Source organism: Hipposideros armiger, unplaced genomic scaffold (genome assembly GCF_001890085.2).
Source record: "Hipposideros armiger isolate ML-2016 unplaced genomic scaffold, ASM189008v1 scaffold_53, whole genome shotgun sequence".
NCBI lineage: Eukaryota > Metazoa > Chordata > Mammalia > Chiroptera > Hipposideridae > Hipposideros > Hipposideros armiger.
Genome location: NW_017731403.1, coordinates 3,157,441 through 3,182,660, shown reverse-complemented (window position 1 = coordinate 3,182,660; position 25,220 = coordinate 3,157,441). Strand labels below are relative to the sequence as shown.

Below are 25,220 nucleotides of genomic sequence, written 5' to 3'. Positions count from 1 at the left end.
GAGGGCAGTGTCACTGGCCCTCATATGTGGGATCCAAACCAAGGCCCTCTAGCATCCCAAGCCAGCTCTTAACCAACGCGCCACTTGGCAGGCCCCCACCTTCCTTTTCAAACTAAATTTTCCTAGAGTTAAGTCATCCAGTCTAAGCTTTAAACAGACCATCTATATACCTATGATGCCCAAATCTCTCTCCAGATCTGACCTCCAGACTCATACACCTATTCAACTGCTGGTTATTTCCCCACCTTAACATCTAACAAGAACAAAGCAAAATTCTTATTCTTCCCCGATACCTCCAAAGTGCTCCTCCCACTCTATCCCATCTCAGAAATTAGCACCATCATTTATCTAGTTGCTAAAGACAAAACCTACATGTTTTTCCACCTTCTACATTTTCCCTCTGCACCATCAGCAAGCTCTGACCTTTAAAACATCTCCCAAATATTTCTACTTCTCTTCAGCCCCCTATTCAACCTTAACACCAAACTACAATCATCTCCTGCCTAGGCTACCTAGAAAGGTTCCCCAAATGATCTGAGTTCGTTCCTGACCCTCCCCCAACACATATATGAAAAGTCACCTAACCAATTTCTTTCTCCTCCTCTTCCTTACTAATGAAACCACGATTTTAATTGGGGAGCAATGTGCTCAGCAAAAAAACATTTCCTAGCCTCTCCTGGAGGTTATGACACAGTCCTGGATTAAAAAAATAAAAACAGAGGTCACTTAATGGGGCTTCTCAGAAAGCTCTTTAAAGGGAAGGAACTCAGCTGGCATGTGCCTTATGCCTTTCGATTTCTGAAATTCAGACATGTTGTCTGGACCGTTGACAGCCATTTTGAGAGTTTAAGGACAGGGTCAAACTCCTAAGAATGGTAAACTGAAATTTAGAAGTAGTGTATTAACCCTGTAAAGCCCCTAACGAAGCAACTCTGGAATATTTCCCTCCAGACTGTTATTTGTTTTAACCTTTACTACTGTTTCTTTTGTTATATCCAGCCAAACTCAACTCTTAAATCCTTTTTCCTCATATCTTCAGTCTCAATTCATTCTCCATACAGCAGCCAAAGAAGTCTTTTAAAAACAAAAATTTTGTCCTCCGGTTTAAATCCTCAAATGGCTTCCAGAGTCACTTAAAATCCAAATTTCTTACTTTGGACTTAGAAAATTTTATGTGATCTGACTCCCACCTACATCTTCAACTTCATGTTGCACCAGTTTCCTCCCTTACCCATAATACTCCAGCCACAATAACCTCATAGTAAATTAATTCCTGCTTTAAGACCTTTACATTAACTGTTTCCTCTGATCTGGAAAGATCTTCCCCAGAGACATGGCTTCATCACTCTGATCTCAATCTAAGTCTAAAACCCTAGGAAAGACCTTTCCTGAACACTCCATCAAAAACAACTAATTTCATCTGTACAAATATTATTATATTTCTTGCCGTTGCATTTATCACTTGTTTGTCTCTCTCCTTTTATCCCACTCATCACTATGTCTCCAGCACATATCATGGTGCCTAGCATAAGGGTGGCCCTCAAACATTTGTTAATAAATGAGCTCTTGGTACTAACATACAGAGATGGATGCACCATGATGCCTAGCCTTAAGAAGCTCAGAGTCTAGTAGGAAAAGACTGCTTTAAATAACTAAAAAACATTAAAAATTATAGATTTGGGTTTAAAGTCACATGAGAATTATATTCAAAGCTCTTTAAAAAAGGACAACTTCTAAATGTGTATATATATATGATGGACACAGAAAAAACAATGGAAGGAAATACCAAAATTAAGATGTATCTCTGCATATTTGAAATATTTCACGGACAAAACAAAAAATTTTTAAATAATGATCTCTGGGGGTGGGATTCCAGGTAATTTTTATTTTAATACAGTTCCCTGTATTTTCCAAAATTCAATAAGCACACACTTATTACTTTTATAGTCACAGAAATTGGCTACTTAAAGGGGAAAAGCAATTAAATGGCTCTATGTTCTTGACTGTATAATAATATTAGCTTTCTATATGCATATTAGAGTTGGTCATCCTAATGTATAACAAAGTTAATTACAATTTATCCTCCCTAGTATAAGTTTAAGGGTTATTCCCTAGGAACTTTTTCCGAGGTTAGGTAACCTCACCCCCACAGTTTATCTTACGTAAACCCAACACACACACATATACCGGTAATTACCTGTTCAACATCTCACTGGCTTACTGCACCATAATTTACTTCACAACAGCATGGACCATGTCTATCTTATTAACAACACAGGTGGCATTCAATAAGTATTTGTTAAAGAAATGAAGAAAGATGTAAAATTAAACTAAAGAGTTAAACCATAGGTACAGATGTCGTCATATATAACACTAAATATATGCTCCTTGAGATCTTCAAAGGGGAAAACTACAATATTAAAAAAAAAAAAGATTCCCTTACCACCATCTTATTTCCCAGTTTTTGGCTTGAACATTATATCACCCCAATTCAGGACCTGACTACATTATCAACACTTAAATTTAGAACAGAAACCCAACTTCACCTGGAGGCCACCTTTATCAACAGTCAACTCTTACTAGTCCCAGAGGCAGCATAAAAGTTAATACTTTCATAGTGGTTGGGGATGAGCTCCTTGGAGCTTAAAAAAAAATCTTTAAACTAATTCAGGAAAACAAGTGCCTCTGGCTTACCAGGCAATGTGTTAAGCAATGGAGAATCTAAAATCAGTAAGATACTTGGTCTCTGCCCTCAATGACTCACACAGTTCCTATGGGCAGATGGAGATAAAGCACCTAAGTAAACACCTAAGGATATAATCAAAGTATGACCAAACCCACAGACACAAAAAATGTCTGACATATATAACCACCTAAAATATCATCCAAACACCCAATGACCTAGTAATACCACTCTCAGATACACACCCAAAATTCCTGCACATGTGTACCAGCAAGAAACTGGAAATAACCAAATATACAATAAACAGGTGCATAAACTAGAGTATATATATTTTAATGAAGGAACTATCACAAAATGATATAAGAAAAATGAAGCTCAAAATGTTTTATTATTGCTGCTGAAAATCAATAGTTTTTCAATAGACAACCCACAATTGCATATGCCAATCCCAAATAGGACAGGTCACATGAAACAAAGAAATACCTAGAAGTAAAGCACCCATTGTCACTTGAGAGAAAAGGCTACACATGCTAGCCCTGCATTTGTAACTACTATAATAGAAAAAATCCACAATCACACAAAGGCTGAAAACAATTAAGCGTATCACAGGCCTGCCATAAACATATGCAAAGAGCACTTTCGGGTGCAGCTCCAAAAAAATTAGATACCCATTAAAGATTTTTTGGCGTACTTTAAATGTTATGAAGCCTATTACATCCCAGACACCACACAAAATGCTGGAGAAAAAGATGAATAAGAATCCTTAAGGAGCTCAATGATCTACCAGGAGCAGAAAGACATATACACAATTACCAATACTATAATATCTGCTTTAATAAAATCCTGACAAAGTAATACTGGAGAACTGAGGTAAACTGGGGGTTCAAGTAAGGCTTATCAGAAGTGGCATTTTAGAGTAAGTAAGTTTCAAAAGACAAAGGAGATGAGGGCTTATTACAGGCAGACAGAACAACTAAATATTGGGTCATCGGCAAAGTCACGATGCATTTTTGCATTGAAAAACAGAAAAATACATCATGACTTTCCCGACAACCCAATAGCAAGCAAGTTAGTACAGCTAAAAGTCTGAGGGAGAGTTAAAGTGTAGGCATGCAACAGCACTGAGACTTGATAGGAAATAGGTGTGAAAAGGTCTAGAACAGTATAAAGGTTTTGACTATGCAATAGGCAGTAGAGAACCTAGAGGAAAGTGACAAGATCATATTTTAAAAATTAAATCCAATGACATGTCACCAGGAGGGTTGAATAGATGTTGGCAGAGATTAACGGCAGAGAAATAAGTATCAATAAGTAAACTATTGTAATATAAATAGTCCATCTGAGATATGAAAACCTGACCTAGGGTGATTAACAAAGGAATGCAAGACAGATTCAGGGTATAAATGGAGATGCGAGGGATGAAATCAGTAATATAAAGGGTAGTAACAGAGATTGAAGGAAAACCGGAAAAGCAGTATCAGAAGAATCAAACCGGAAAAGCTCTGAGATGGAAATGTAAATGCTGAAGAAAGGTGTAAAAAATGGATTGCTAAGAAGTTACTAAGCGGGCGGCCAGGTGGCTCAGTTGGTTAGAGCGTGCGCTCTTAACAACAAGGTTGCCGGTTCGACTCCCGCATGGAATGGTGGGTTGCACGACCCCCGCCTCACAACTAGATTGTAAACGGCGACTGGAGTTGGAGCTAACCTGCGCCCTCCACAACTAAGACTGAAGGACAAAAACTTGACTTGGACCTGATGGGTCCTGGGAAAAACACATTGCTCCCCAATAAAGTTAAAAAAAATCCTTAAAAAAAAAAGTTACTAAGCATTTGACAATTTGGAAGCTATTGGTAACGCCTGAAGAAATAGTTTCAATATGATATGGTAGAGACAGAAGCCTGAGTATAGAAGTTAAGGAATGAATTAACTTTTGAGAACCAAATACAAGAGAATATCTTTATTATAATTAAAGCAGGAAAATATTCCTTAACACGTTAAGCTCCATGTCAGTCACCGGTGACTGACACTATACTTTCTGTTCGGACCGCGTCTGTCACCAGTGACTGACGATATACAATTTAAAAAATTATATTCTTCTATTAGGAAAACTAATTTCACTTGAATCGCTTTCACACATTTCTTCTACTGACACTGTCACTGTTACGGGTAAAGAAAAATTTTTTAAATTGCACTGGAACACGAACCACAGACAACTGACTGAAGAGAAAGCATATCGCTGAAGAGAAATGAAATCGGATATCGCGGGCTAAACAGAAAGGAAGACAAAACAGGCTTGGCGCTTAACGTGTTAAATTCCAAAAGGCACAACATACAGGAAAACACAGAAAAATGTGACTACTTTAAAATTTAAAATTTGGTAAGACACAAGATGTAACAAAGTTAGGTGAAATAAACCAGTTATAAAAGGACAAATAATGTATAATAGAATAAATTCATTAGAGACAGAAAGTAGAATGGTGATTGCCAGGGGCTGGGCTTTGGAGAAGTAGGGAGTTAGGTGTTTAATGGGTACAGAGTTTGCTTTACAAGATGAAGAGTTCTGAAGATGGATAGTGGTAATGGTTATACAACAATGTGAATGTAGTTAATGCCACTGAAATTGTACACTTAAAAATATGCAAGACGGTAAATTTTATGTGTATTTTACCACAATTTTAAGAGTACAAAAAAAGATAAAATTAAAAGTCAAGCCACATAATGGTAGTCAAAATTATATAATAAAGAATTCCACAAAATCAGTAACAAAAATACAAATCATACAATTTTTTAAAAATGGGTAAGGAATACAAAGGCTAAATTCACACAAGAAAGCCTAAAGGCTAATAAACACAAAAATATACTTAATATCTTTACTGGCTAGGGAAATGAAAATTAAAATAAGCTACCGTTTCATATCCATCAGACTGACAAAAAATCTAAGTCTTAGGTCATTAGAACTTTTATGCACTGCTAGAAGGAGTATAAATTAATAGAATCATTGAGAGAACAATGAAGCAATATCTAGTCCTGCAGAAGATGAAAATACACTCAGGGGCAGGCCGAGTGGCGCGATGGTTAAGAACTGGCTTGGGATGCCAGAGGGCCCCGGTTCGGATCCCACATATGAGGGCCAGTGACACTGCCCTCCACGGCTAAGATGCTGAACAACAGCTCAACCTGGAGCTGGGCTGCTGTGAGTCACTGGCAACGGCATAGGCTGCAGCCCCTGCTGCAGTGGGTTGCCATGGGCTACTGTGTGTAGCCAGCAGCCAGCGTGAGCGACCAGCAGCCACAGTGAGCGGCCGTCCAGAAGCTGGCGACTGATGTACCTCGCCCGGGAAGAGCGCAATGATGGTGACAACTTGGGCCAGTGAAGCAACGTCCTCCACAACTAGACTGAAGAACAAAAAGGACAGCAACTTGTGTGTTCCCCTTCCCCCCAATTCCCCAGCACTGTTCCCCTCCTCCCAATTCCCCAATAAAAATCTTTAAAAAAAAAAGAAAATACACTCAGATGCTACAATTCTAATTCCTAGAGAAACTTGTTATGTGCCCAAGAAAACAATTATAATAATGCTCAATGCATCTTTTTCTAATAATAACATAAGGTCTACACATATTCTTTTGTATTCTCCTCAGCCACTAGCCCCATAGGTTGATTGCACACAATGACAAAGAAACACTATCAGAAGCACTAAAGCTCCATATGTTGAGCCTTTTCTTAGGCAAATTCAAGTATACCTAACACTAAACCATTGAAGGAAACCTTTATGATCCAAGAACAATAAGCAAAAAATGAAAGCATAGTTAATTCTGATATCTTAACAGCTATCCATTTACTGAATGTTTAATGTGTCCCAGGCATTGCTCTAAGCACTATAAAGACTCTTCTAATCTTCCCACATTTTTACAGATAAGAATACTGAGATACAGAGTCAGTGCTGCATGTATTAAGAGGAAAAACCAGAATTCAAAGCAGATCTAATTCCAAAGTCTGCACTCTTAATCATTAAGCTAAATTTATTGTATTATGCTTAAAGAGCTAAGTATCTCTGCCTCCTGACAAATTTAAGTTCTCACCAAGAAAAGCAAAATACACTTAAATACAATACTCAATATCAAACTGTCACTCATTGTTGTACTTCAAGTTTTATTAGCATTCAGCTTTTATAGTATTTTTTATGAAAAGGATAGTCCCATAAAACCACCATATATAACGGCTGGAATGGACTGGGTTCACCATTAACTAGATCTGTGTCACTGAGCCACAGTCAATCTCTCCAGGCCTCAGTTTCCTGATCTTACACTGGTAGATAAGTCTAACCTAGATCTAAGGTCTCTTTCAACTCTAATATTCAATGAATCTTAACACATTTCTAAGACACTATTAATATATTTTTTGAACAAAGACTTTAAAAAGGCATCTTTTGAAACCCTTCAAAATTAAAACAATCATATAGTATACACTCATATCTATTCTTTTACTCAAACACTCAAAGCTAATCTGTGCTATTAGAAGTCAGGAAAGTGGAAAGGGGTGGGGGTGGGGGGGCCCTATAGTGCTGGTAATATTCTGTTTCTTCATTTGAGTGCTGGTCACACTTTATTACATGCACACTTTACTTTGATATGAAAACTCTGTTTCTTTCCAAAGACAACAGTGAAGAAACTTACAAAGATGCTCTAACTCCACAACCATGTTTGTGTATACTAGAGCTGTGCAATCTTTCTATTCTAAATATGTAAATGTGTTCCTTGCCTAATTTTGTCAATAATCTCGGCTCCCTAGTTCGAATTCAGATGCACACAGAAGAGATCATTTACTTATTACAGTAGTCCTGTAATTCCTCTGTGAATGTCTTCTGAAATTTGAGGTCAGTCGTAACTTTCCTTTGGAACCTACCTCAAGGACCTCTCTCCATACACCTACCCTAAGAACTCCTATAGTATTTACTCTTTTCATCTAACATTTTTATCTATCTCCAGAACCAGGTAAGTCTTTCTGGTCAATATGCTCAGTAACTATTGATAACATTTACTGGAAAACAAGAATATGTATTCTTTACAGAGGGGTGACATACTAGGGGACTCCAGATGCATCTAAATCTGTGCCTGATGGACAGAGACAAAAGTCTTTACAATAGTAAAATAAAACAAGAAATGCACCCCAAACAGTATTACTTCAACAGGCTTTGATTTTTTTTATTTTATTTTATCTATAAACTTTCCTTGCTCATCTCACACCCAGAACCCCAAAAGGCACACTATTTAAATAAGTTACGCAGAAGTATAACTTATGTAACTATAAAAACAAATCAACCACTTTTCTATTAAAAAAAATTGTTCAAATACTTTTATTGGTTTTTAGCACAGAATTTCATCTTTTTCTTTAAATCAAAAAGAAGTTTAAAAGTATAATCATTAAGTTATAAAGGGGAAACAAACTTAAAGTCTTAAAAAAACAAACAAACCAACATTCAAAGCTTGTAGTAGTCATGCTATATAATTTTTTATACCTTTACTGTGCATCTTTTAGATAAATTATACTATACATCTTACATAGTTAAGAGCCTTAAATGTTCTAAAGAGTTTTGTCCACAGCAGTGTTCTCAACATTTGGCAATATCTGAAGACATTTTTAGTTGATACGACTGGCAGAAAGAGAGGGAGGGCAAGGAGGTAGGAGGGAGGGAGGGTTGGCTGTGCTACTAGCTACTATCTAAAATAATCTAGATCAAGTTAGATTGAATATATTAAATATATATTAAACGATACAAAAATCCATTTAAATGCTTAAGGAAAACGTATGCAATATTAGTATTCATGAAACCAATTTGCTAATGACATAAATTTAAATATTCCCTATGAGAATCCTAGAAAACGTTACAAAGTATAACTACAATATGAAAAAAACTACAGGTACCAAACAGCACAAGAACAAGCAAGAAAAGAGTAAGTGCACTGATTTAAGGATATTTTACTTCATTGAGCTTTGAATTTTAAAATATTTTGCATAGTGAAATACAAGTAAATCTTTACGTTAATTAGTTAAAACTTATATTAATGTTTACACTAACAATTAAATTAGGTTGTGTTGAAATCCTTTAACAAGTAATACAAACCAAGATCTATTATTTTTAAATAATTAAAAGCAGGCCTATCCTTGGCAAGTCAGACAGTGTGGTACAACATAAACACAAGCAGACCTAGATTCAAGTCCCAAAGCTTTATGTTTGCAGACAAATAATTTAACTTCCATGAATATCTTCTAAGAAATAGAAAATCGAATTCAGAGACCTGTTCTTGAGAGTTAGCAAAAATGTATTAAAAAAATTGTACTGACAGCCAGGCTAAAAATGGTAGTTGTTAAAAGCAATAATAGTAAATAACCTATGAATACAGATTATAGTTTTGTTATATCCTCACAATCAACAAGTCATTTATGTAATTCAACTCACAAAATTAGAATGTACTTTAAATAAATTTTCCATTCCTAGCAACTTTGAAACATTACTTGAAATTCTCACTCAGAAAAATATTTGACAGATAAAGGATACATTTCCAAACACAGTCTCAAGGAAAAATGGCCTAGGTGGTGCCTTTAGTATTTTATTTGTTTTGAAAAAGTAACATGTTCCCATGACTCAAAATTCAAAGGGGATCTTTTGATGTGTGTCTCCCCAGACACCCAATTACCAATTTGTCATTAACGCTTTTATCTATATAAATATATTTCTCCCCTTCTGATAAAAATGGTGGCCTCCTTCACACTATTCTGCACCTGGCCTTTCACATTTGCTTTATCTTCTAAGCTATATTTTAATTAACAATACACTTCAAGAATGGCCAATTATAACTTCTTATTGCCAGAATTCAGCAAACATTAGCAATCATTACAAAGGCACTTAAAAGTCGCCCCACCCTCAAATCAAACAGTATTCTTAGTAAACACAAGCATATGAAACAAACTTTGGTAAACTGGAAATTTATACAGGTGACATGAAAAACTTGATTACTAGACCAACCACTCAAGATAGTGCATTTACACACTTAAAAAGGAAACACACGGACTGTACTATAAGTCCCTCAATGAGTTGAAAATAATTCACTTATAGAAGAACTGGTCCTACTAAAATACAGATGAAATAAAATATTCGACAAATAAAGCTATTTATTGGTTACATTTCAAAATTAAGTTTTCTGACCCTTTCTTAAATGTCCTTTGAAATATACTTTCTTGAAGAAGTTTCCTTCCAGAGTTATAAGGGTACTGTTCTTTAAAAAAAATTTGTTTGTTTGCATTTCCTCTTTTCTTCCTCTGAAACACTAAGAAACTTACTTGAAGCAAGGCTTCACCATCCCTTACATATAAAGAACAGTATTATTTTAACAATATGCATTACTAGAGCAATACAAGATTTCTTTTAAGCTTCAATTTAAGTACTAAGAATATCATGGTGAAAAGTCATCACATATAAGCAAAGAGACCACGTAAATTACAAGAGCAGCAACTTGCCACTTTTAAGTATTAGAAAATAAAGTGAATAAAGCATTAGAAGTTTTATATTAAGTTTCAGGATTGTACAACCTTATTATAGAAGAAATGTTTTAAGCTGTTGGTGACAATATGAGCTGCAATCTTTTGTTAGGAATATATACGTCAACTATCCTGGAATGTTTTCTTATTAAATAAAAAATACAGTCATTGTATCACTGTATATCAGTACAGACATTTATGACTATTTTTGCAATACGAAATACAAAGTCATCCTTCTATTCAGAATTTTGGCACTTGAACGAACACAGAGGTCAGAGTTCATACACATGCTCTGTAAAACCGATCATTACTTATTATATACTACATTCAATAAATCTAGTATTTGTCATTTTTAAATAGTTTTAAAGAATTACTTTCTCCAATTGGAAAGATACATAATCACTATAGGCTCAGTAGCAAAAAAAAAAAAAAAAAAAGCTCAAATGCTATCAGCTTTATGTCAGTTATTTATCACAGACTTAAGAGTGCTGAATTTCATAAATCATTGAGATTATCAAAGTATCAACATAAGAGAAAAATACAAATAGCAATGATACATTCAATAATGGCATGTGACATCTTGAAAATAATAATCATTTCAGTATTGCTTATTAGTTTTTCTTTGTTAAATCCAAGGAGAAAAAACAACCTGGCATTCTTGTTGATTTGGGTATGAAAAATTTTACTGACACTTGCATGGTTCTGAGTCAAATTACTAGAACATTTTGAATATCTCATATAAATAAATGTGGCTAACACTAGAGTATCTAAATTCTGCAAGACTCAAGAGCAGTTTGAGACAAAAAAAATTTTTTTAATCATTTCAGATATATTATGATACATCTACTCATTTGATAAGGAACTATAACAACGTATTAATCTGGCAAAATCCCATGTGGTCAATAGGGCTGTTTTTCAAAAGTAAGAATCAAGTTAACTATGAGGGACATCATAATGAAGTTTCATAGCACAACAGTCACAGAGGCATTGTCTTAGGAGAGGCTTTCTGATCTGTAAACTTCTGTAAGTTGTAAATAATATTTTGAAATAAGCTTCTCATACACGCCCATTATTTTTTCCGAGCTAAAAATATTTAAATGCCTTTCACACAAAAAACAACTTGCCTTTACCCAGTCAAAAGCTTTACGTGTCAACAGAAAAGAGGCCTAAGAATCGGCAGTAAATGAAAATGAGACGATGGTCTAGATTCGGATTAATTTTCTATTTCAGGTGAAAATTCCCTTATCCCCCACTCAAATAAGATAGTATCCCATTATGTCTCCCCTTCTCGCCCAACACCCCACTAAGAAGGAATAACTCTGAACGTCCTTCTCCTTTCATCAAATACCTAGGGACTTCCTTTAAGGAAAGGACAGTGGAGGCCAGACAGGCTATAACCCAGAATACCCTTAAAAGTGTGGGCCTTTGAGCGGCGCGGCTCTCAGGATCCAGTTACCACCTTTCCCCTTCCCCCAACCCACTTCCCGGGTTTTCTCAGGCTCGGCCTGCTCCCTCCCCACTCTCCAGCCACACTTCCAGCTGTTGCCACTGCCTCAGGGCTCTCTCTAGAGCTCACACCCGCCAAGTGTCTCCTTCTCCGTCTGCCCCCACCCCCCCAAAAAAACCATGTTCCTTTCCACAGCACCCGCCCGCGAGACCGTCCATCCCAGGGCCCTGGGAGGGGAGGGGAAGGTGGCGGAAGGAGGGGGGAGACTGCTGTTTCCCCACAGGCAGAAGGGCGGCCGCGAGGAGGGCCACCCGGGGGTTACCGGGGATATTGGGAGTCGCCGCTGCCAGGGCCCTCCCGCCCTGGGCTGAGGTGGGGGATGTCCCGGAGTTCATTTCTGACCTCCTCGCTCTTCAGCACCTCCTTGAACTCCCGCTTGATTCGCTGCACCGCGATGTTGGCCATGTCTCCGCCCGCAGCTGATTCGTACCCGCCTCCTCCGCCACCGCTACGACCACCGCCACCGCCGCCACCTCTTCCTCCACCGCCTCCTCCTTCGGCGATTCACACCCGAGCACACGAACACTGCCACTGCCACCCCGGCCGCCTCGCTCTCTTCAGTATGGAATCACCTCGGTGCCCGGCCACCAAAATGGCGCCGGCTCCGCGCATGCGCAGGACGCTGACCCGACCGGGCGGCGCAGCCGCTCCCGTTGTAGCCCCATACGTCTCAGCCGCGAGCCGGGAGCTGCGAGCTCCGCGTCGCGCCGCGCGTCTCTGCTGGAGTTGCGGCCGCGTGGCTCCGCCCTGCCGGCGTTTGGGGCCTGAAGGGTGCGGCCTCCGTGCTGGCCTGCCGTACGGGGAGCCTCCCGGGTCGCCTCCTCTTCCTCCGCCTTTCTTCAAACCTGTGTGGTATGGTCGGGGCTTCCAGCTCCCGGTCAAAGGCTGGAGTGCAACCTGACGGGTTCATACGGCGCCACTCGGCTTGGAACACTGCCCTGAACTCAACCAGACCCAGAACCCACGGGCTTAATGCGCTTGGCTGTGTGTATGAAAACACTATCCCAGAACTCAGACTGGCCCGTTTTCTGCTACTTATAGGCCCAGAAAATCCACCGCTGTCCGTTTTTGTTCTGAAGCCATTACAGTGCCACTATTACGATCATGCCAGGTATTACAAATCATTGAATTAAGTATGGTCTTTGTTGGGTCCCATGCTCCATGGAGATGTCTGAGGTGGGTTTTAGAAGCCAGATGTTGATCTTTGACCTACTTTGACCTAGCCGTGGATCTGAAGCCATAGTTTTTCACTTTGAGTGTACATCGGAATCCATTGTTTAAAAAATCGGATTGTTGGGCCCCATCGTTGGAGTATGGGTAGGCCTAACTGCATTTCTAACAAGTTCCCAGATGCTGCTGCCCCTACTGCTGGCTCAGAGACCATACTATGAGAACCACTGAACTAAAGCATGTGAAAATAATTTATATGTATATTAAAGTGAAAAATGGAGAAATAGATGTTTCCTAGGGGAGAAGGGCAGCTTTACTTCTGTAAGCCTAGGGCCTACAACAGTATCTGGCGCTGGTAGGTACTTAATAAATATTGAATGAATAAATGAGTAAAGATAAGAGTAAAATGTTTTAAGTGGAAAGTTTGAAAGGCAATGTGAAGTGGTTGCAAGAGTTTACAGTCAGTAATATGGTTTTGGTGATTAGATACTTTGAATGGAACATTTCAGAATAATAAAGTTTACTAGAAGTTTATATTTTATGCATTTATTTCATCTAACCAATTAGTAAAGTACCCTATTAGAAAAATATCACAAATACACTGTCTTAGCAAATATTACTAAGATTGTGGCAGCATAAAAAAGGAAATAGCCACAGGGAGTGAATCATTCAGTGGAGGCACATGGCAAAAAAGGTTTTCTTGAACTCCTGCCACAGGAACCAAGAGGAAATTTTTAATTCCAGCTCTCCTCCATGCTAGCTCTCTTAGCCAACCTTGGTTTTCTCACCTGGAAAATAAGAAAGCTGGATTGGGTGATCTCTTTCAAGTTTTAAAAGTTCAGAATTCTAAAGCATCATGGGGAAACCTTTCCCTAAACGGACTAAAGTAAATTATAAAAACCCTTTTAGCAGAGCCCCCTAGTGGTCCTAAGAGGAACCAGTTATATATGTGGGTCATGGTACAGTAAATTATTAGTGTACTGTAAATCGTGCAATAAATGCTATGTGTATTTGTTCCAATACATTAATAATTACTGTGAATGTGCAAAATTTTTTTTGAGTATTTTACATTTATCACTTTCATTCAGTCTCCAATCTTCATCTTGGAACTTCGAAGAAATTTGCAACATTCGAATCAGAAGGGTACTAGTTAGAAGAGTTTGGGAAAGGGGTTTGGTAATTTTTAAATGCACATAATCATTGGTCTTGAAATTCCACTTCCAGGAAGTCATTCTACAGTTCTTCCAGAGAATGAGTGCATATTAACTGATATAAGGCAATTCTAAAAATACATTTTAAGGGAGGAAAAAAGGACTATGCTAAATGTAATGTGGTATCCTGAATTGGACCCTAGAACTGAAATAACATAACTAGTAAAATCTGAATAAGTTCTGTAATTTAGTTGGTAGTATTGTACAATGTTAATTTCTTAGTTTTGACATGGTATTAGGGTTATTTAAGATGTTGACATTAGTAGAAGTGAGTAAAGAGTATACAAGACTCTCTGAAATGTTTCTGTAAATCTAACATTATTCCAAAAGAAAAAGTTTACTTTTTCGAAAGCACGATGCAATCCATATTGTGTATAGTATACCACCATATGTGTGAAGGAAGAAAGGAATATTTTTGTGTATATAATGCTTGTGAATCCATAAAAATATCATTGGAAAAATACATAAGAAACTGACAACAGTGGTTATCTCTGAGAAAGCAGCTTAATTAAGTTGCCTTGGGGAAGGCAAAGTGGGAGACTTTTCACCATGTATCCTGTTGTATATTTTATCTATTCAAAACTAAATTTTTAAAAATGAGTTTCAGTAATGCAATTATATGTTCTTCATTGTTAAGATCAAGTCCTGATTACTTCATTAACTAATTAATTAAACAGCTATTTATTGAATGTCTACTAGGTGCCAGGCATGACTTAGGCCCTAGAAGGATATCAGTGAACAAGAGACAAAGAAAACCTGGAACTGTAGGATTTACATTCCAGCAGGGATGGGAGAATTAATTTTAAAGTTTAGTCTGAAGACACCTGGGGCCCCCTGAGACGTTTTTGGGAGTCAATCTGCAATGCCCAAACTATTATCATAATAAAACTAAGACATTATTTGCCTTTTTACTGCGTTGACATTTGCACTGATGATGTAAAAGCAATAGTAGGCAAAAACAATGACTGTAGTAGTAATTTATTAATGCCACATACTCACTATTGAAAAATGCCACTTTTGGGCCGGATGAGTGGCACGTTGGTTAAGAGCTGGCTTGGGACGCCAGAGGGCCCCTGTTGGGATCCCACATATGAGGGCCAGTGACACTGCCCTCTATATCTAAGATGCTGAACAACAGCTCAACCTGGAGCTGGGCCGCTGTGAGTCACCGGTGACGGCGTAGGCTGCAGCCCCTGCTGCAGTGGGTTGCCATGGGCTACGGTGTGTAGCCAGGAGCCAGCGTGAGCGGTCCTCAAGCCGCCGTGAGCGGCCGTCCAGAAGCCGGCGACTGATCTGCCTCGCCTGGGAAGAGCGCAATGATGGTGCCAACTTGGGCCAGTGAAGCAACGTCCTCCACAACTAGACTGAAGCACAAAAGGACAGCAACTTCTCTGTCCCCCTCCCCCAATTCCCCAGTGCTTTTCCCATCCCCCAATTCCCCAGTTAAAAATAAATAAATAAATAAAAATGCCACTTTAGAATGTTTTTGGTGAAGCAGTAGAGATGATTAATTTTTATTAAACTTAAACTTTTGAGTACATATCTTGTTAATATTCTGTGTGATACACGTGAAGGATGCATAAAGTTCTTCTGTACACCAAGGTATGTGGTAAAGCACTTGTGCAATTGGTTGAGTTACAAGCTGAACTAGGCACTTTTTTCATAGAACACCATTTTTACTTGAAGTAATGATTGAGACAAATTATGTTCATTAGGAATTGGGTATTTGCAGACATTTTATCAAAAATGAATGATGCGAGCCTGTCACTTCAAACTGGCAGAATTTGTTGCCAATGATAAAATTCAAACTTTCAACTGAAAATTAGAGATTTTGAAAACACATCTGCCACTTTGACTTGACAGCTTCCCAATACACTTGAAGACATTTCTGATTAAACTGGCAGTATTACAAATGTGATTGCTTGAAATTGTACAGTGAAATGTGTTAACATTTGGAAGATCTGTATAAATCAGTGAGCCAATATTTTCCAAATGACCAATGCATGATATTACAGAATTAATGTATGGGTAAAACATCCATTCAAGGTTTGAGAGAGACCAATGGATTTTAATGTAACAGTACAAAAAGTTCATTGGTAATGTTTCAGATTCCACATTGCAACTAACCTTTAAGAAACGACCATTTGTCTAGATTTATAATAGTATTAAAGAAGAATATCCACAATTATCTGAAAAAGTTATTAAAATATTTCTTCCCTTTCCAACTATGTATCTAGGTGAGGCTGGGTTTTCTTTATACATTTCAACCAAAACAACATAGGCAAAGTTGAATGCAAAAGCATATATGAAAATCCAGCTGTGTTCTATTAAGCCAGGTATTAAAGAGATTTTGTTAGGAAAATGTAGTTATTTTCCACTTAAAATATTTATGTAAGCATGTAATGGATTTATTATAGTTATTAATAAATGTTTCAATAATTTCTCAGTTTTAATTTCTACCACAATGTTGTTTAACCCTCATAAATAAATGCTCTTTGGAATGCTCGATATATTTTTTAAAGATTTTATTGGAGAATTGGGGAGGGAACAGCATTGGGGAATCGGGGATGAGGAACAGACAAGTTGCTGTCCTTTCGTTCTTCAGTCTAGTTGTGGAGGATGTTGCTTCACTGGCCCATGTTGGTATTATCATTGCGTTCTTCCCGGGTGAGGCAGATCGGTTGCCTGCCTCTGATGGCCGCTCGTGGCGGCTCTTGGCAGCTCACACCGGCTGCCAGCCACTCAAGCTGGCTGCCGGCCACTCACAGTAGCTTACAGCAGCCCACTGCAGAACCACTGCAGCCTACACTGTCGACGGCAACTCACTGCAGCCCAGCTCCAGGTTGAACTGTTGTTCCCCATCTTAGCTGTAGAGGGAGCAGTGTCACTGGCCCATGCAGGATTCGAACCGGCGGCCCTGCTGCTCAGAGCTTGTGCTCCCAAGCCAACTCTTAACCAAGGAGCCACTCAGCCAGCCCAGAATTCTCAATATTTTTGAAGAGTGTAAAAGAATCCTGCGTACATTTAAGTATACTGTACTGCTTAGACATAGGCTTACATCTAAAAAGTTACCCACTTTCAGAATAGTTTAGAAAAAGGCACATATATATATATATATATATATATATATAAATGTTGTAAAATTGGTTTTAGATTGATGGAGGAAAGTTAACCTGGTAACTTTTCTGTTGTCCCTAGAACAATGTGTTTTGATGTGTTGATTCACATAAAAAAAATACAGTAAGGCATAATAATGCTTTGCTGACCCCTGATAATAATCATCAACATTGGATATGTGAAAGTCTTCCTTTTTGTATCTCTAGTTACTGTTACTGCTTTTGAGATTCAAATTTCCTGCTCTTCAAAATGTAGAGCAATATTTTTTTTCTGTGGCCCTTTCTTGACCGTATGTTTTGCCAGCTTTTGGAGATTTTTTTTCTCCCTGTCTCTCACCACTGCCTACTCTACCCAAGCCTCATTTAACTCTCTTTTTGAAACACCCAGTCATAAGTCTAAGATAATTTTGCTTTTTTTCCCCTTTTCACTGAGTTCTGCCCTTTCCATCTTGTTAGCTTCTCTCCCCTACTTTTCCCCAGCTCTAGCATCAAGGGTGGAAAGCAGCATTTAGATCCGCAATCAAAGTTCTTTTTTCTTTACATTTTATTGTTAGTTTCAGGTGTACAGAACAATGCAATAGTTATCCTTTTCATCCTCACAAAGTGACAACCCCTCTCCCTCCCCACAGTCGAAGTTCTAAACTTAGCTCCAGGCCAGTGGGCACCACAGTATTGATTGTAATGTACACTGTAGTCCATCCAAATGTAGAGAATAGATCAGAACTCCCACCATTGTGACTTTCAGAATTATCTACAGTGTGTTGTGGAAAGCTGGTTTTAATAGCACAGAATGTGTTTCCTTGTCTTAAGTTACTGATTAGGATCCTGTCAGGCACAGAGTTTCTTTAGGTGGGAGTCTTTTTAGGAAAGGATTTTATAATTCCACTCTGTCCAAGGAATATGCAACTACAAGTGGGACATAGCTATGGGGACTTTACACTTCACATTCAAGACACCAGCTCCCTATCTAGTTTTCCAGTAGACTGCCCTCTGCTGACCATCCCAATTGTTTTTACTGAGCTGGCTAATTCTTTTCTGTCCTCTAAAGTATGAATCCTCTATTTTAGAGCCTAGAATCACTGGGGCCCCAATGCAAAGATCCCAATCCTCCAAAGTCACTCTTCAAAATCCCCTTCCTTTGGTCATCTCAAAGGCCACGAACCGTCCAACATGGGAACGTCCCACTAACTAAAATCCACATCTGGCTTCTACCGACTCAACCCCTCAATTATGTCAATTATTTATCATTCATTTAGAATACAGATTTCCTTAAGTCATATAAGCCTCATTAAGTCAGCCAGATAGTCTTCATTTGGTGCTCCAAATCTACTCTCCAATGTTCTCTACTATGCCCCTAGATGCTGGAGGTATGATCTACATTGTTGTCTCTATATCAACAAGATGTCCTTACCTTCTGGATTCCAGTTGAGTGTAGCAAATGGAAGGCTCTGGCAGGAAATGAAGCCAAGGGTTAACAATGCTTCATTTCTCTACCAAAGGCTATAGTTCCTGTCCAATAGCCCTCCCCTTCAGCTACAGCTACTACTATAGCTCTTTCAGGATTCTGGTAGTCTTGCTCCCCTTACCCCATTAAGCCCGGAGCTACCAAGAGCTCCCTGCTGTTGTTAACCTTTGTCAGCTGCCTTTAACTTTTATAAATAGCCTCTTCAACAAATTTTTCTGATTAACCACCTTCGTCCTGCCAAGACCCGTTCTCAAACACCAAGGCACAACCATAATTTCTTACTCTCCTGGATATCGCTGTCATTGAGGAAGCTAAGCACTCTGTTTCTACTGTTTTGCAGCCTCTGCATCAAGATCACTCCGAGGAAGGAGCTCAATGTTACAACTTTTCCCCACTAGAGGGAAGACCAAACTCTGAGGGACAAACTGAGAATGGCCACTGCAGGTATTGCTCTATGAATGACAGATAAATATCTTTCCCTTCCTTGGTACTCCCTGGAGTGAAGAGTCACACCCACTTTCACCTTTCTGTAACTGAGCATTCAATTGCACCATCCAAGGGAATGGCTCCTTTCCAGGGTGAAAAATCCAGCTTTTAGGTCCCTCTTCCCAGAGGCTTAAGGAAGCAAATGCAAAAGAATTCCCCCGTGCTCTCTAAAGTTAGCAAGCACCATGATTTAGGCACTAACAGGAGACCATACAGAGTCCAAGCGTCTCTGCATACGAGAGCTGTAATGAAAAACATAATCCAAAGTAGTAGGAGACATACTTACCTAATAAACATTTCAACAAAAGCATTGTGCTCAGAATTTGATTCAACTATGTTTTATACTTCCTATGATTTTGATGTATTCACAATATTATGAATTCTTACACATCTTTAACCTAATAGCATAATATTTTATTAAGTTAACATTAGGAAGGATGTTAGTTTTAAAGAAAAGCAGTTTAAATAGCATTCAGTAATTTATTATTCCATAATTTTGTATATTTTATTAAGGAAGATACATCTCATATTTCTCATCTGAAAAGTGCAGCAAAGCACTTAGATACTAAAACAATTAGAGCTTCAAATATGTCTAGACTAGTATGTAGACAAATTACATGTACCGACAAATTACATGTACCGATAAATTGAATTATTTTTTAAAAACATCTAAACCTTATTCTACACACTAGACAATTAGATTTTTAGATTTCTGTCATTATATAAAACTAAGTATGAAGGCTTTTTATACAGGCTCTAAATAGGCTTCCTTGCAACACCTCCCAAGCTTTTTATTTATTTTTCTTAATTGTGGTAAAATATACATAACATAAAACTTATCCTTTTAACCATTCTTTTTTTTTTTTAAGCTGAGCCATCCTGCCACCTGTTGGCAGCTCAGCGGCTGCTCAGCTCGGGCCGGGAATCGAACTGCTGTTGCTCAGAGCTCAAACTCTTGAGCGAGCTCTTAATCAACTGAGCCACTTGGCCGACCCTAACCATTCTTAAGTGTACAGTTCAATGGCCTTAAGTACATTCACACTGTTGTATAACCATCACCACCATTCATTTCTGGAACTTTTTCATCATCCCAAACTAAAACTGTATACCCATTAAACAGTAACTCCCCATTCTTCCCTCCTCTACGTCTCTGGTATCCACTATTCTACTTCCTGTCTCTATGAATTTGACTATTTTAGGTACCTCATATAACTGGAATCATACAATATTTGTCCTTTTGTGCCTAGCTTCTATCACTTATAATGTTTTCAAGGTTCATCTATGTTGTAGCATGTATCAGAATTTCCTTCCTTTTTAAGACTGACTAGTATTCCATCATATGTATATACCACATTTTGTTTATCCATTCATCATCCATCGATGGATACTAAGGTTGTTTTTATCTTTTGGCTACTGTGAATAATGCTATGAACATAGGTGTGTAAATTAGCTCTTCAAGACCCTGCTTCAACTCTCTTGAGTATATAACCAGAAGTGAAATTGCTGGATCAAGTGATAATTCCATGTTTAATTTCTTTAGGAACCACCGTACCACAGTGGCTGAACAGTTTTCATTCCCACCAGCAGCGTAGGAGGGTTCCAATTTCTCCACATCCTTATCAACACTTGTTACTTTCTGTTTTTTCTTTTTGCTTTTTTATAATGGCCATCCTAATGGGTGTGAGTGTGAGTTGGTATCTCATTGTGGTTTTGATATGCATTTCCCTATTGATTAGTGATGTTAAGCATCTTTTCATGTGCTTATTGGTCATTTGTATAACTTTGTTGGAGAAATAGCTATTAAGTTCTTTGCTTACTTTTTTTTTTTTTTAAGATTTTTATTGGGGTATTGGGGGGAAGGGAACAATGCTGGGGAATTGGGGGAAGGGGAACAGACAAGTTGCTGTTGTTTTGTTCTTCAGTCTAGTTGTGGAGGACGTCGATCCACCGGCCTAAGTTGGCACCATCATTGCGCTCTTCCCGGGCAAGGCAGATTAGTCGCCGGCTTCTGGACGGCCGCTCACTGCAGCTGCTGGCCGCTCACGCTGGCTGCTGGCTACACATGGTAGCCCATGGCAACCCACTGCCACAGGGGCTGCAGCCTACGCTGTCGCTGGCGACTCACCCCAGCTCCAGGTTGAGCTGTTGTTCAGCATCTTAGCTGTGGAGGGCAGTGTCACTGGCCCTCATATATGGGATCCGAACCGGGGCCCTCTGGCATCCCAAGCCAGTTCTTAACCATCGCGCCACTCGGCCGGCCCCTGTTTTTTGTATTTTTTGGTTTTTTAAATTTTATTGGGAAACAGCGTGTTTTTCCAGGACCCATCAACTCTAAGTCAAGTTGTTTTCAGTCTAGTTGTGGAGGGTGCAGCTGAGCTTCAAGTCAGGTCATTGTTTTCAATCTAGTTGTGGAGGGTGCAGCTCACTGGCCCATGTGGGAATTGAACTGGCAGCCTTGGTGTTATGAGCCTGCTCTCTAACCATCTGAGCTAACCAGCTGCCCTTTTTGCTTACTTTTGAATCAGATTGTCTGTTTTGTTGAGTTATAGGAGGCTTTAAAAAAAAATTCTGGATATTAATCCCTTGTCAGATACATGATTTGCAAATGTTTTTTCCCATTTTGTGGGTTACTTTTTCTCTAGCTTGATAGTGCTTAATATTGATGAGGTCCAATTAATCTTTTTTTTTTTTTGGTCAGCTGTGCTTTTATTGTTATATCTAAGAAATCATTGCCAACTCTAATGTCATGAAGATTTTCCCATTTTCTTCTAAAATTTTTATAGTTTTGGCTGTTTATGTTTAGGTCTTTGGTTCATTTTGAGTTAATTTTGTATATAGTTTAAGGTAAGGGTCCTACTACATTCTTTTGCATGTAGATATCCAGTTTTCCTAGCATCATTTGTTGAAAAGATTTTTCCCTATTGAATAGTCTTGGCACCCTTGTTGAAAATCATTTGATCATATATGTGAGGGATCATCTTAAGCTTTTAACCAGAGAGGTTATTCTTATCTTTCTTCCCAGGCAAAGCTTTATATTTAAAGAAAAGCCATTATTATTATCATCAATATTTATGGGTGTACAAGTAACTAACTATGTTAGATGTTAGGGATACGTAAAGGAGTAAGATATAGACTCTGCTCATGAAACTTGCTGGGGGAGGTAGAATAGCCCTTTAAAAGACAAATACAAATACCGGATAGCATATGCTAATTTTAAAATAAGTGGCACAGAAATTACATGTCTTGGGAGTTCAAAGGCAGCGGTTTTAGAAATGGATACTAAGATACCAGTCAGTATGTATACAAATGTTCATAGCAGCGGTATTCATAATAGCCAAAAAAAATAAAACAGTGCAAATGTCCATCAACTGATGAATGGATAAACATAAGTGGTATACAATGGAATATTATTCAGCAACTAAAAGAATAAAATACTGATGCATGCTACAACATGATGAACCTTAAAAACATTATACATAGTGAAAGAAGCCAGTCACAAAGGGTTATATATTGTGTTATTCCATGTATATGAAATCTTGAGAATAGGGAAATACATACAAACAAAGTAAGTTACTGGTTGCCTAGGTCTGGAAGGGAGGGGAGGGAGAGGAGGTAGAATGGAAAGTGACTGCTAATGGGCATGTCATTTTCTTTTTGCTGTGATGAGAATGTTCTGAAACTGATTATGATGGTGCTTGTGCAACTCTGTGAATACACTAAAAACCATGAAGTTGTATACATTAAATAGGTGAGTTGTATATAAATTGTATCTCAATAAAGGTGTTACTTAAAAAAAATAAATAAACAGCTTCACCAGCCCCATCACTCCTAAAAACAATGTGAATTTTATTGTATGTGAACTACATTTCAATAAAGCAGTTATTTAAAAAGAGAAAAAAATATATACCAATCAGTAATCCAGAAGGAACTACTGTCTAGGCCGATGACCTGTTTCTCTCAGGTTTATAGAATCCTATATGAAGCCATGCAAAAGAGTGGGAAATTTTATGTCTAAGGCAATAGGGAATTATTGAAAGTTTTTGTTTGAAGTAATGATATACCGATACTGTGCTTTAGGACAATTAATACTGGCAGGCCTGGATAGGCTGGCCTGGAATGGAGAGGGAGAAGGAAACCTACCTGCGTGCATAACTGTTAAAATATTCTAGAACAGTGTTTCCCAACAGTGGTGTCCAACAGCATCAGCATCACTTGGGAACTTGTTAGAAATGCAAATTCATGGTTCCCACTCCAGAGCTACCGAATCAGAAACTCTGAATTAGGGTCCAGCAATCTGTGTTTTAATAAATCCTCCAGGTGGTTCTGACGTGGGGGAACAGCTGAGAACCAGTGCTAAAGGACAAAAGTAATGAGTACCTAAAAGAGGGTAGTAATAATGTGAATGGAGACAAGTTCATATATATATGTAAAATATTTCCAGCCAACTATTTAGATTTAAAAGGCAAGAGGAAGAAAGGAAGCAAAGAAAACTCAAAAGTTTTCCTTTGGTATCATTAACAGAAATAGGGAAGGTAGGAAGAAGTGCAGGTACGGGAAGAAAATCAGTTCAAATTTTTACATTCTGAGCTGATTTATGAAGCAGACACTGTTAATTGCCTACCCAGATCCATTTCCCTTGCGTGCCCTATCTTCCTTCTTAACAGAATCCCTTTTTGTTCAAGTGTTCATCATCCATGTGGCCATGTGCTCAGGGGAGCCTGGGCCCCTCCCAAGACCCAAAAAAGTGACTCTTGATTGGCCCAATAATCATGGTTGTCTTAATTAGGTTAGGGATGAGCATGTACCATAATTCTGGCCAGTCATCAATGAGGGGAAATCTGCTGGGGGTCTGACATGGAAGAAGGGGGCTTCCAGTTATCCTTTAAAAACACACAAAGCTGGGTTGTTCCCTTTTCCCTGCCTCTGGATATCACTGAGCTGGAACTGTAATAGCCATCTATTGCATGACCGTGAGGATACTATTTACCAGTGATCTGGAAGTTCTAAATAGTTAAAATTCCAAGAAAAACAAGGAACATTTTGAGGGCTTACTTAGTGTCAAGCATTCTTCCAGGTGCTTTATACATGTAATTAAATTATTAAAATCCACTCTTTTCATCTCACAAAAACCGCATTTTGCAGATGAGGAAGCTGAAACATGGCAAGTTAAGTAACTTGCCCTGACATAAAGTTAAATACTAGGAAATGAAAGAGACAAGATTCCCACAGGTCTTTTGACTTCAGAGCCTACACCCTTAATTTCAACTCTCAACTTACAATGATCAGAAAACAGGGGACCAAATTATAATTATTTGTGGATGCTATGATTGTTTACAAAAGAGAGAAAAATATCAACTCAGATTTAGAAGGCAGACGTGAGGTAGCAGCCATCTTTTAAGAAATATTTGTAGTGTCAGCACAGAGTGCCAGCAAGTGTTGCAGTTGTCTCTTACCTGTGGCTCACCTGAGTGGTGTGAGGTAGCAGCCAGGGTGACAGCAACTCTTAAACTTCTGCCAGATTTTCTTCAGTTTCTCCAACTCCTGAGGAGAGTGCCTAAATAGCTCTTATATAAAAGGCACCAGCTTTATTCCTTGCATTATACCTTCATCATTCAAGTTGTAGGCTTGGCAGAGATATTATAAAAGACCTATCTGAGTTGCAGTCCATCCTATTGATGATCAACTCAGCTTCACAGATTTCAGCTTATTCTTGTCTCTCTCACTTCTCATGCATCTTCTTTTCCTGCCCTGTGGACTACAGGCTCCAGAACCAGACACAGAAACAACAGCCATCAATCAAGATAGTGTAGTAGTGGCATAACAATCAATAATTAGATCAATGGAACAAAATAGAGAGAGAGCCCCAGAATAGATCCACACTTATAAGATCACTTTATTTATTTATTTATTTATTTATTTATTTAAAAGATTTTTATTGGGGAATTAGGGGATGGGAACAGTGCTGGGGAATTGGGGGAAGGGGAACAGACAAGTTGCTGTCCTTTTGTTCTTCAGTCTAGTTGTGGAGGACGTTGCTTCACAGGC

At 38.4% G+C, this 25,220-nt stretch overlaps 2 protein-coding genes across 6 annotated transcripts in view; one reads left to right on the top strand and one right to left on the bottom strand.

Moving 5' to 3' along the window:
- UBE2K (ubiquitin conjugating enzyme E2 K) overlaps window positions 1-12,404 on the bottom strand; it is a 62,248-nt gene extending 49,844 nt beyond the window's left edge. Inside the window, exon 1 of one of the 2 annotated variants that reach the window (XM_019640841.1) lies at window positions 12,070-12,404. In XM_019640841.1, coding sequence (XP_019496386.1) covers window positions 12,070-12,132 — 63 coding nt within the window. In that variant the 5' untranslated portion in view covers window positions 12,133-12,404. The remainder of the gene's footprint in view (window positions 1-12,069) is intronic. The other variant, XM_019640842.1, reaches the window with a different exon arrangement.
- LOC109381805 (protein enabled homolog) overlaps window positions 12,129-25,220 on the top strand; it is a 40,472-nt gene continuing 27,380 nt past the window's right edge. For 2 of the 4 annotated variants that reach the window (XR_002123815.1, XR_002123814.1), the window contains exons 1-2: window positions 12,504-12,838; window positions 19,030-19,133. Coding sequence is in view for 2 of the 4 variants with exons in the window: in XM_019640843.1 (XP_019496388.1) it covers window positions 12,131-12,628 (498 nt within the window). In the remaining 2 variants the exon portion in view is untranslated. Of the gene's footprint in view, window positions 12,839-15,232; window positions 15,254-19,029; window positions 19,134-25,220 lie in introns of those variants that run through there. The other 2 variants (XM_019640843.1, XM_019640844.1) reach the window with 2 other exon arrangements.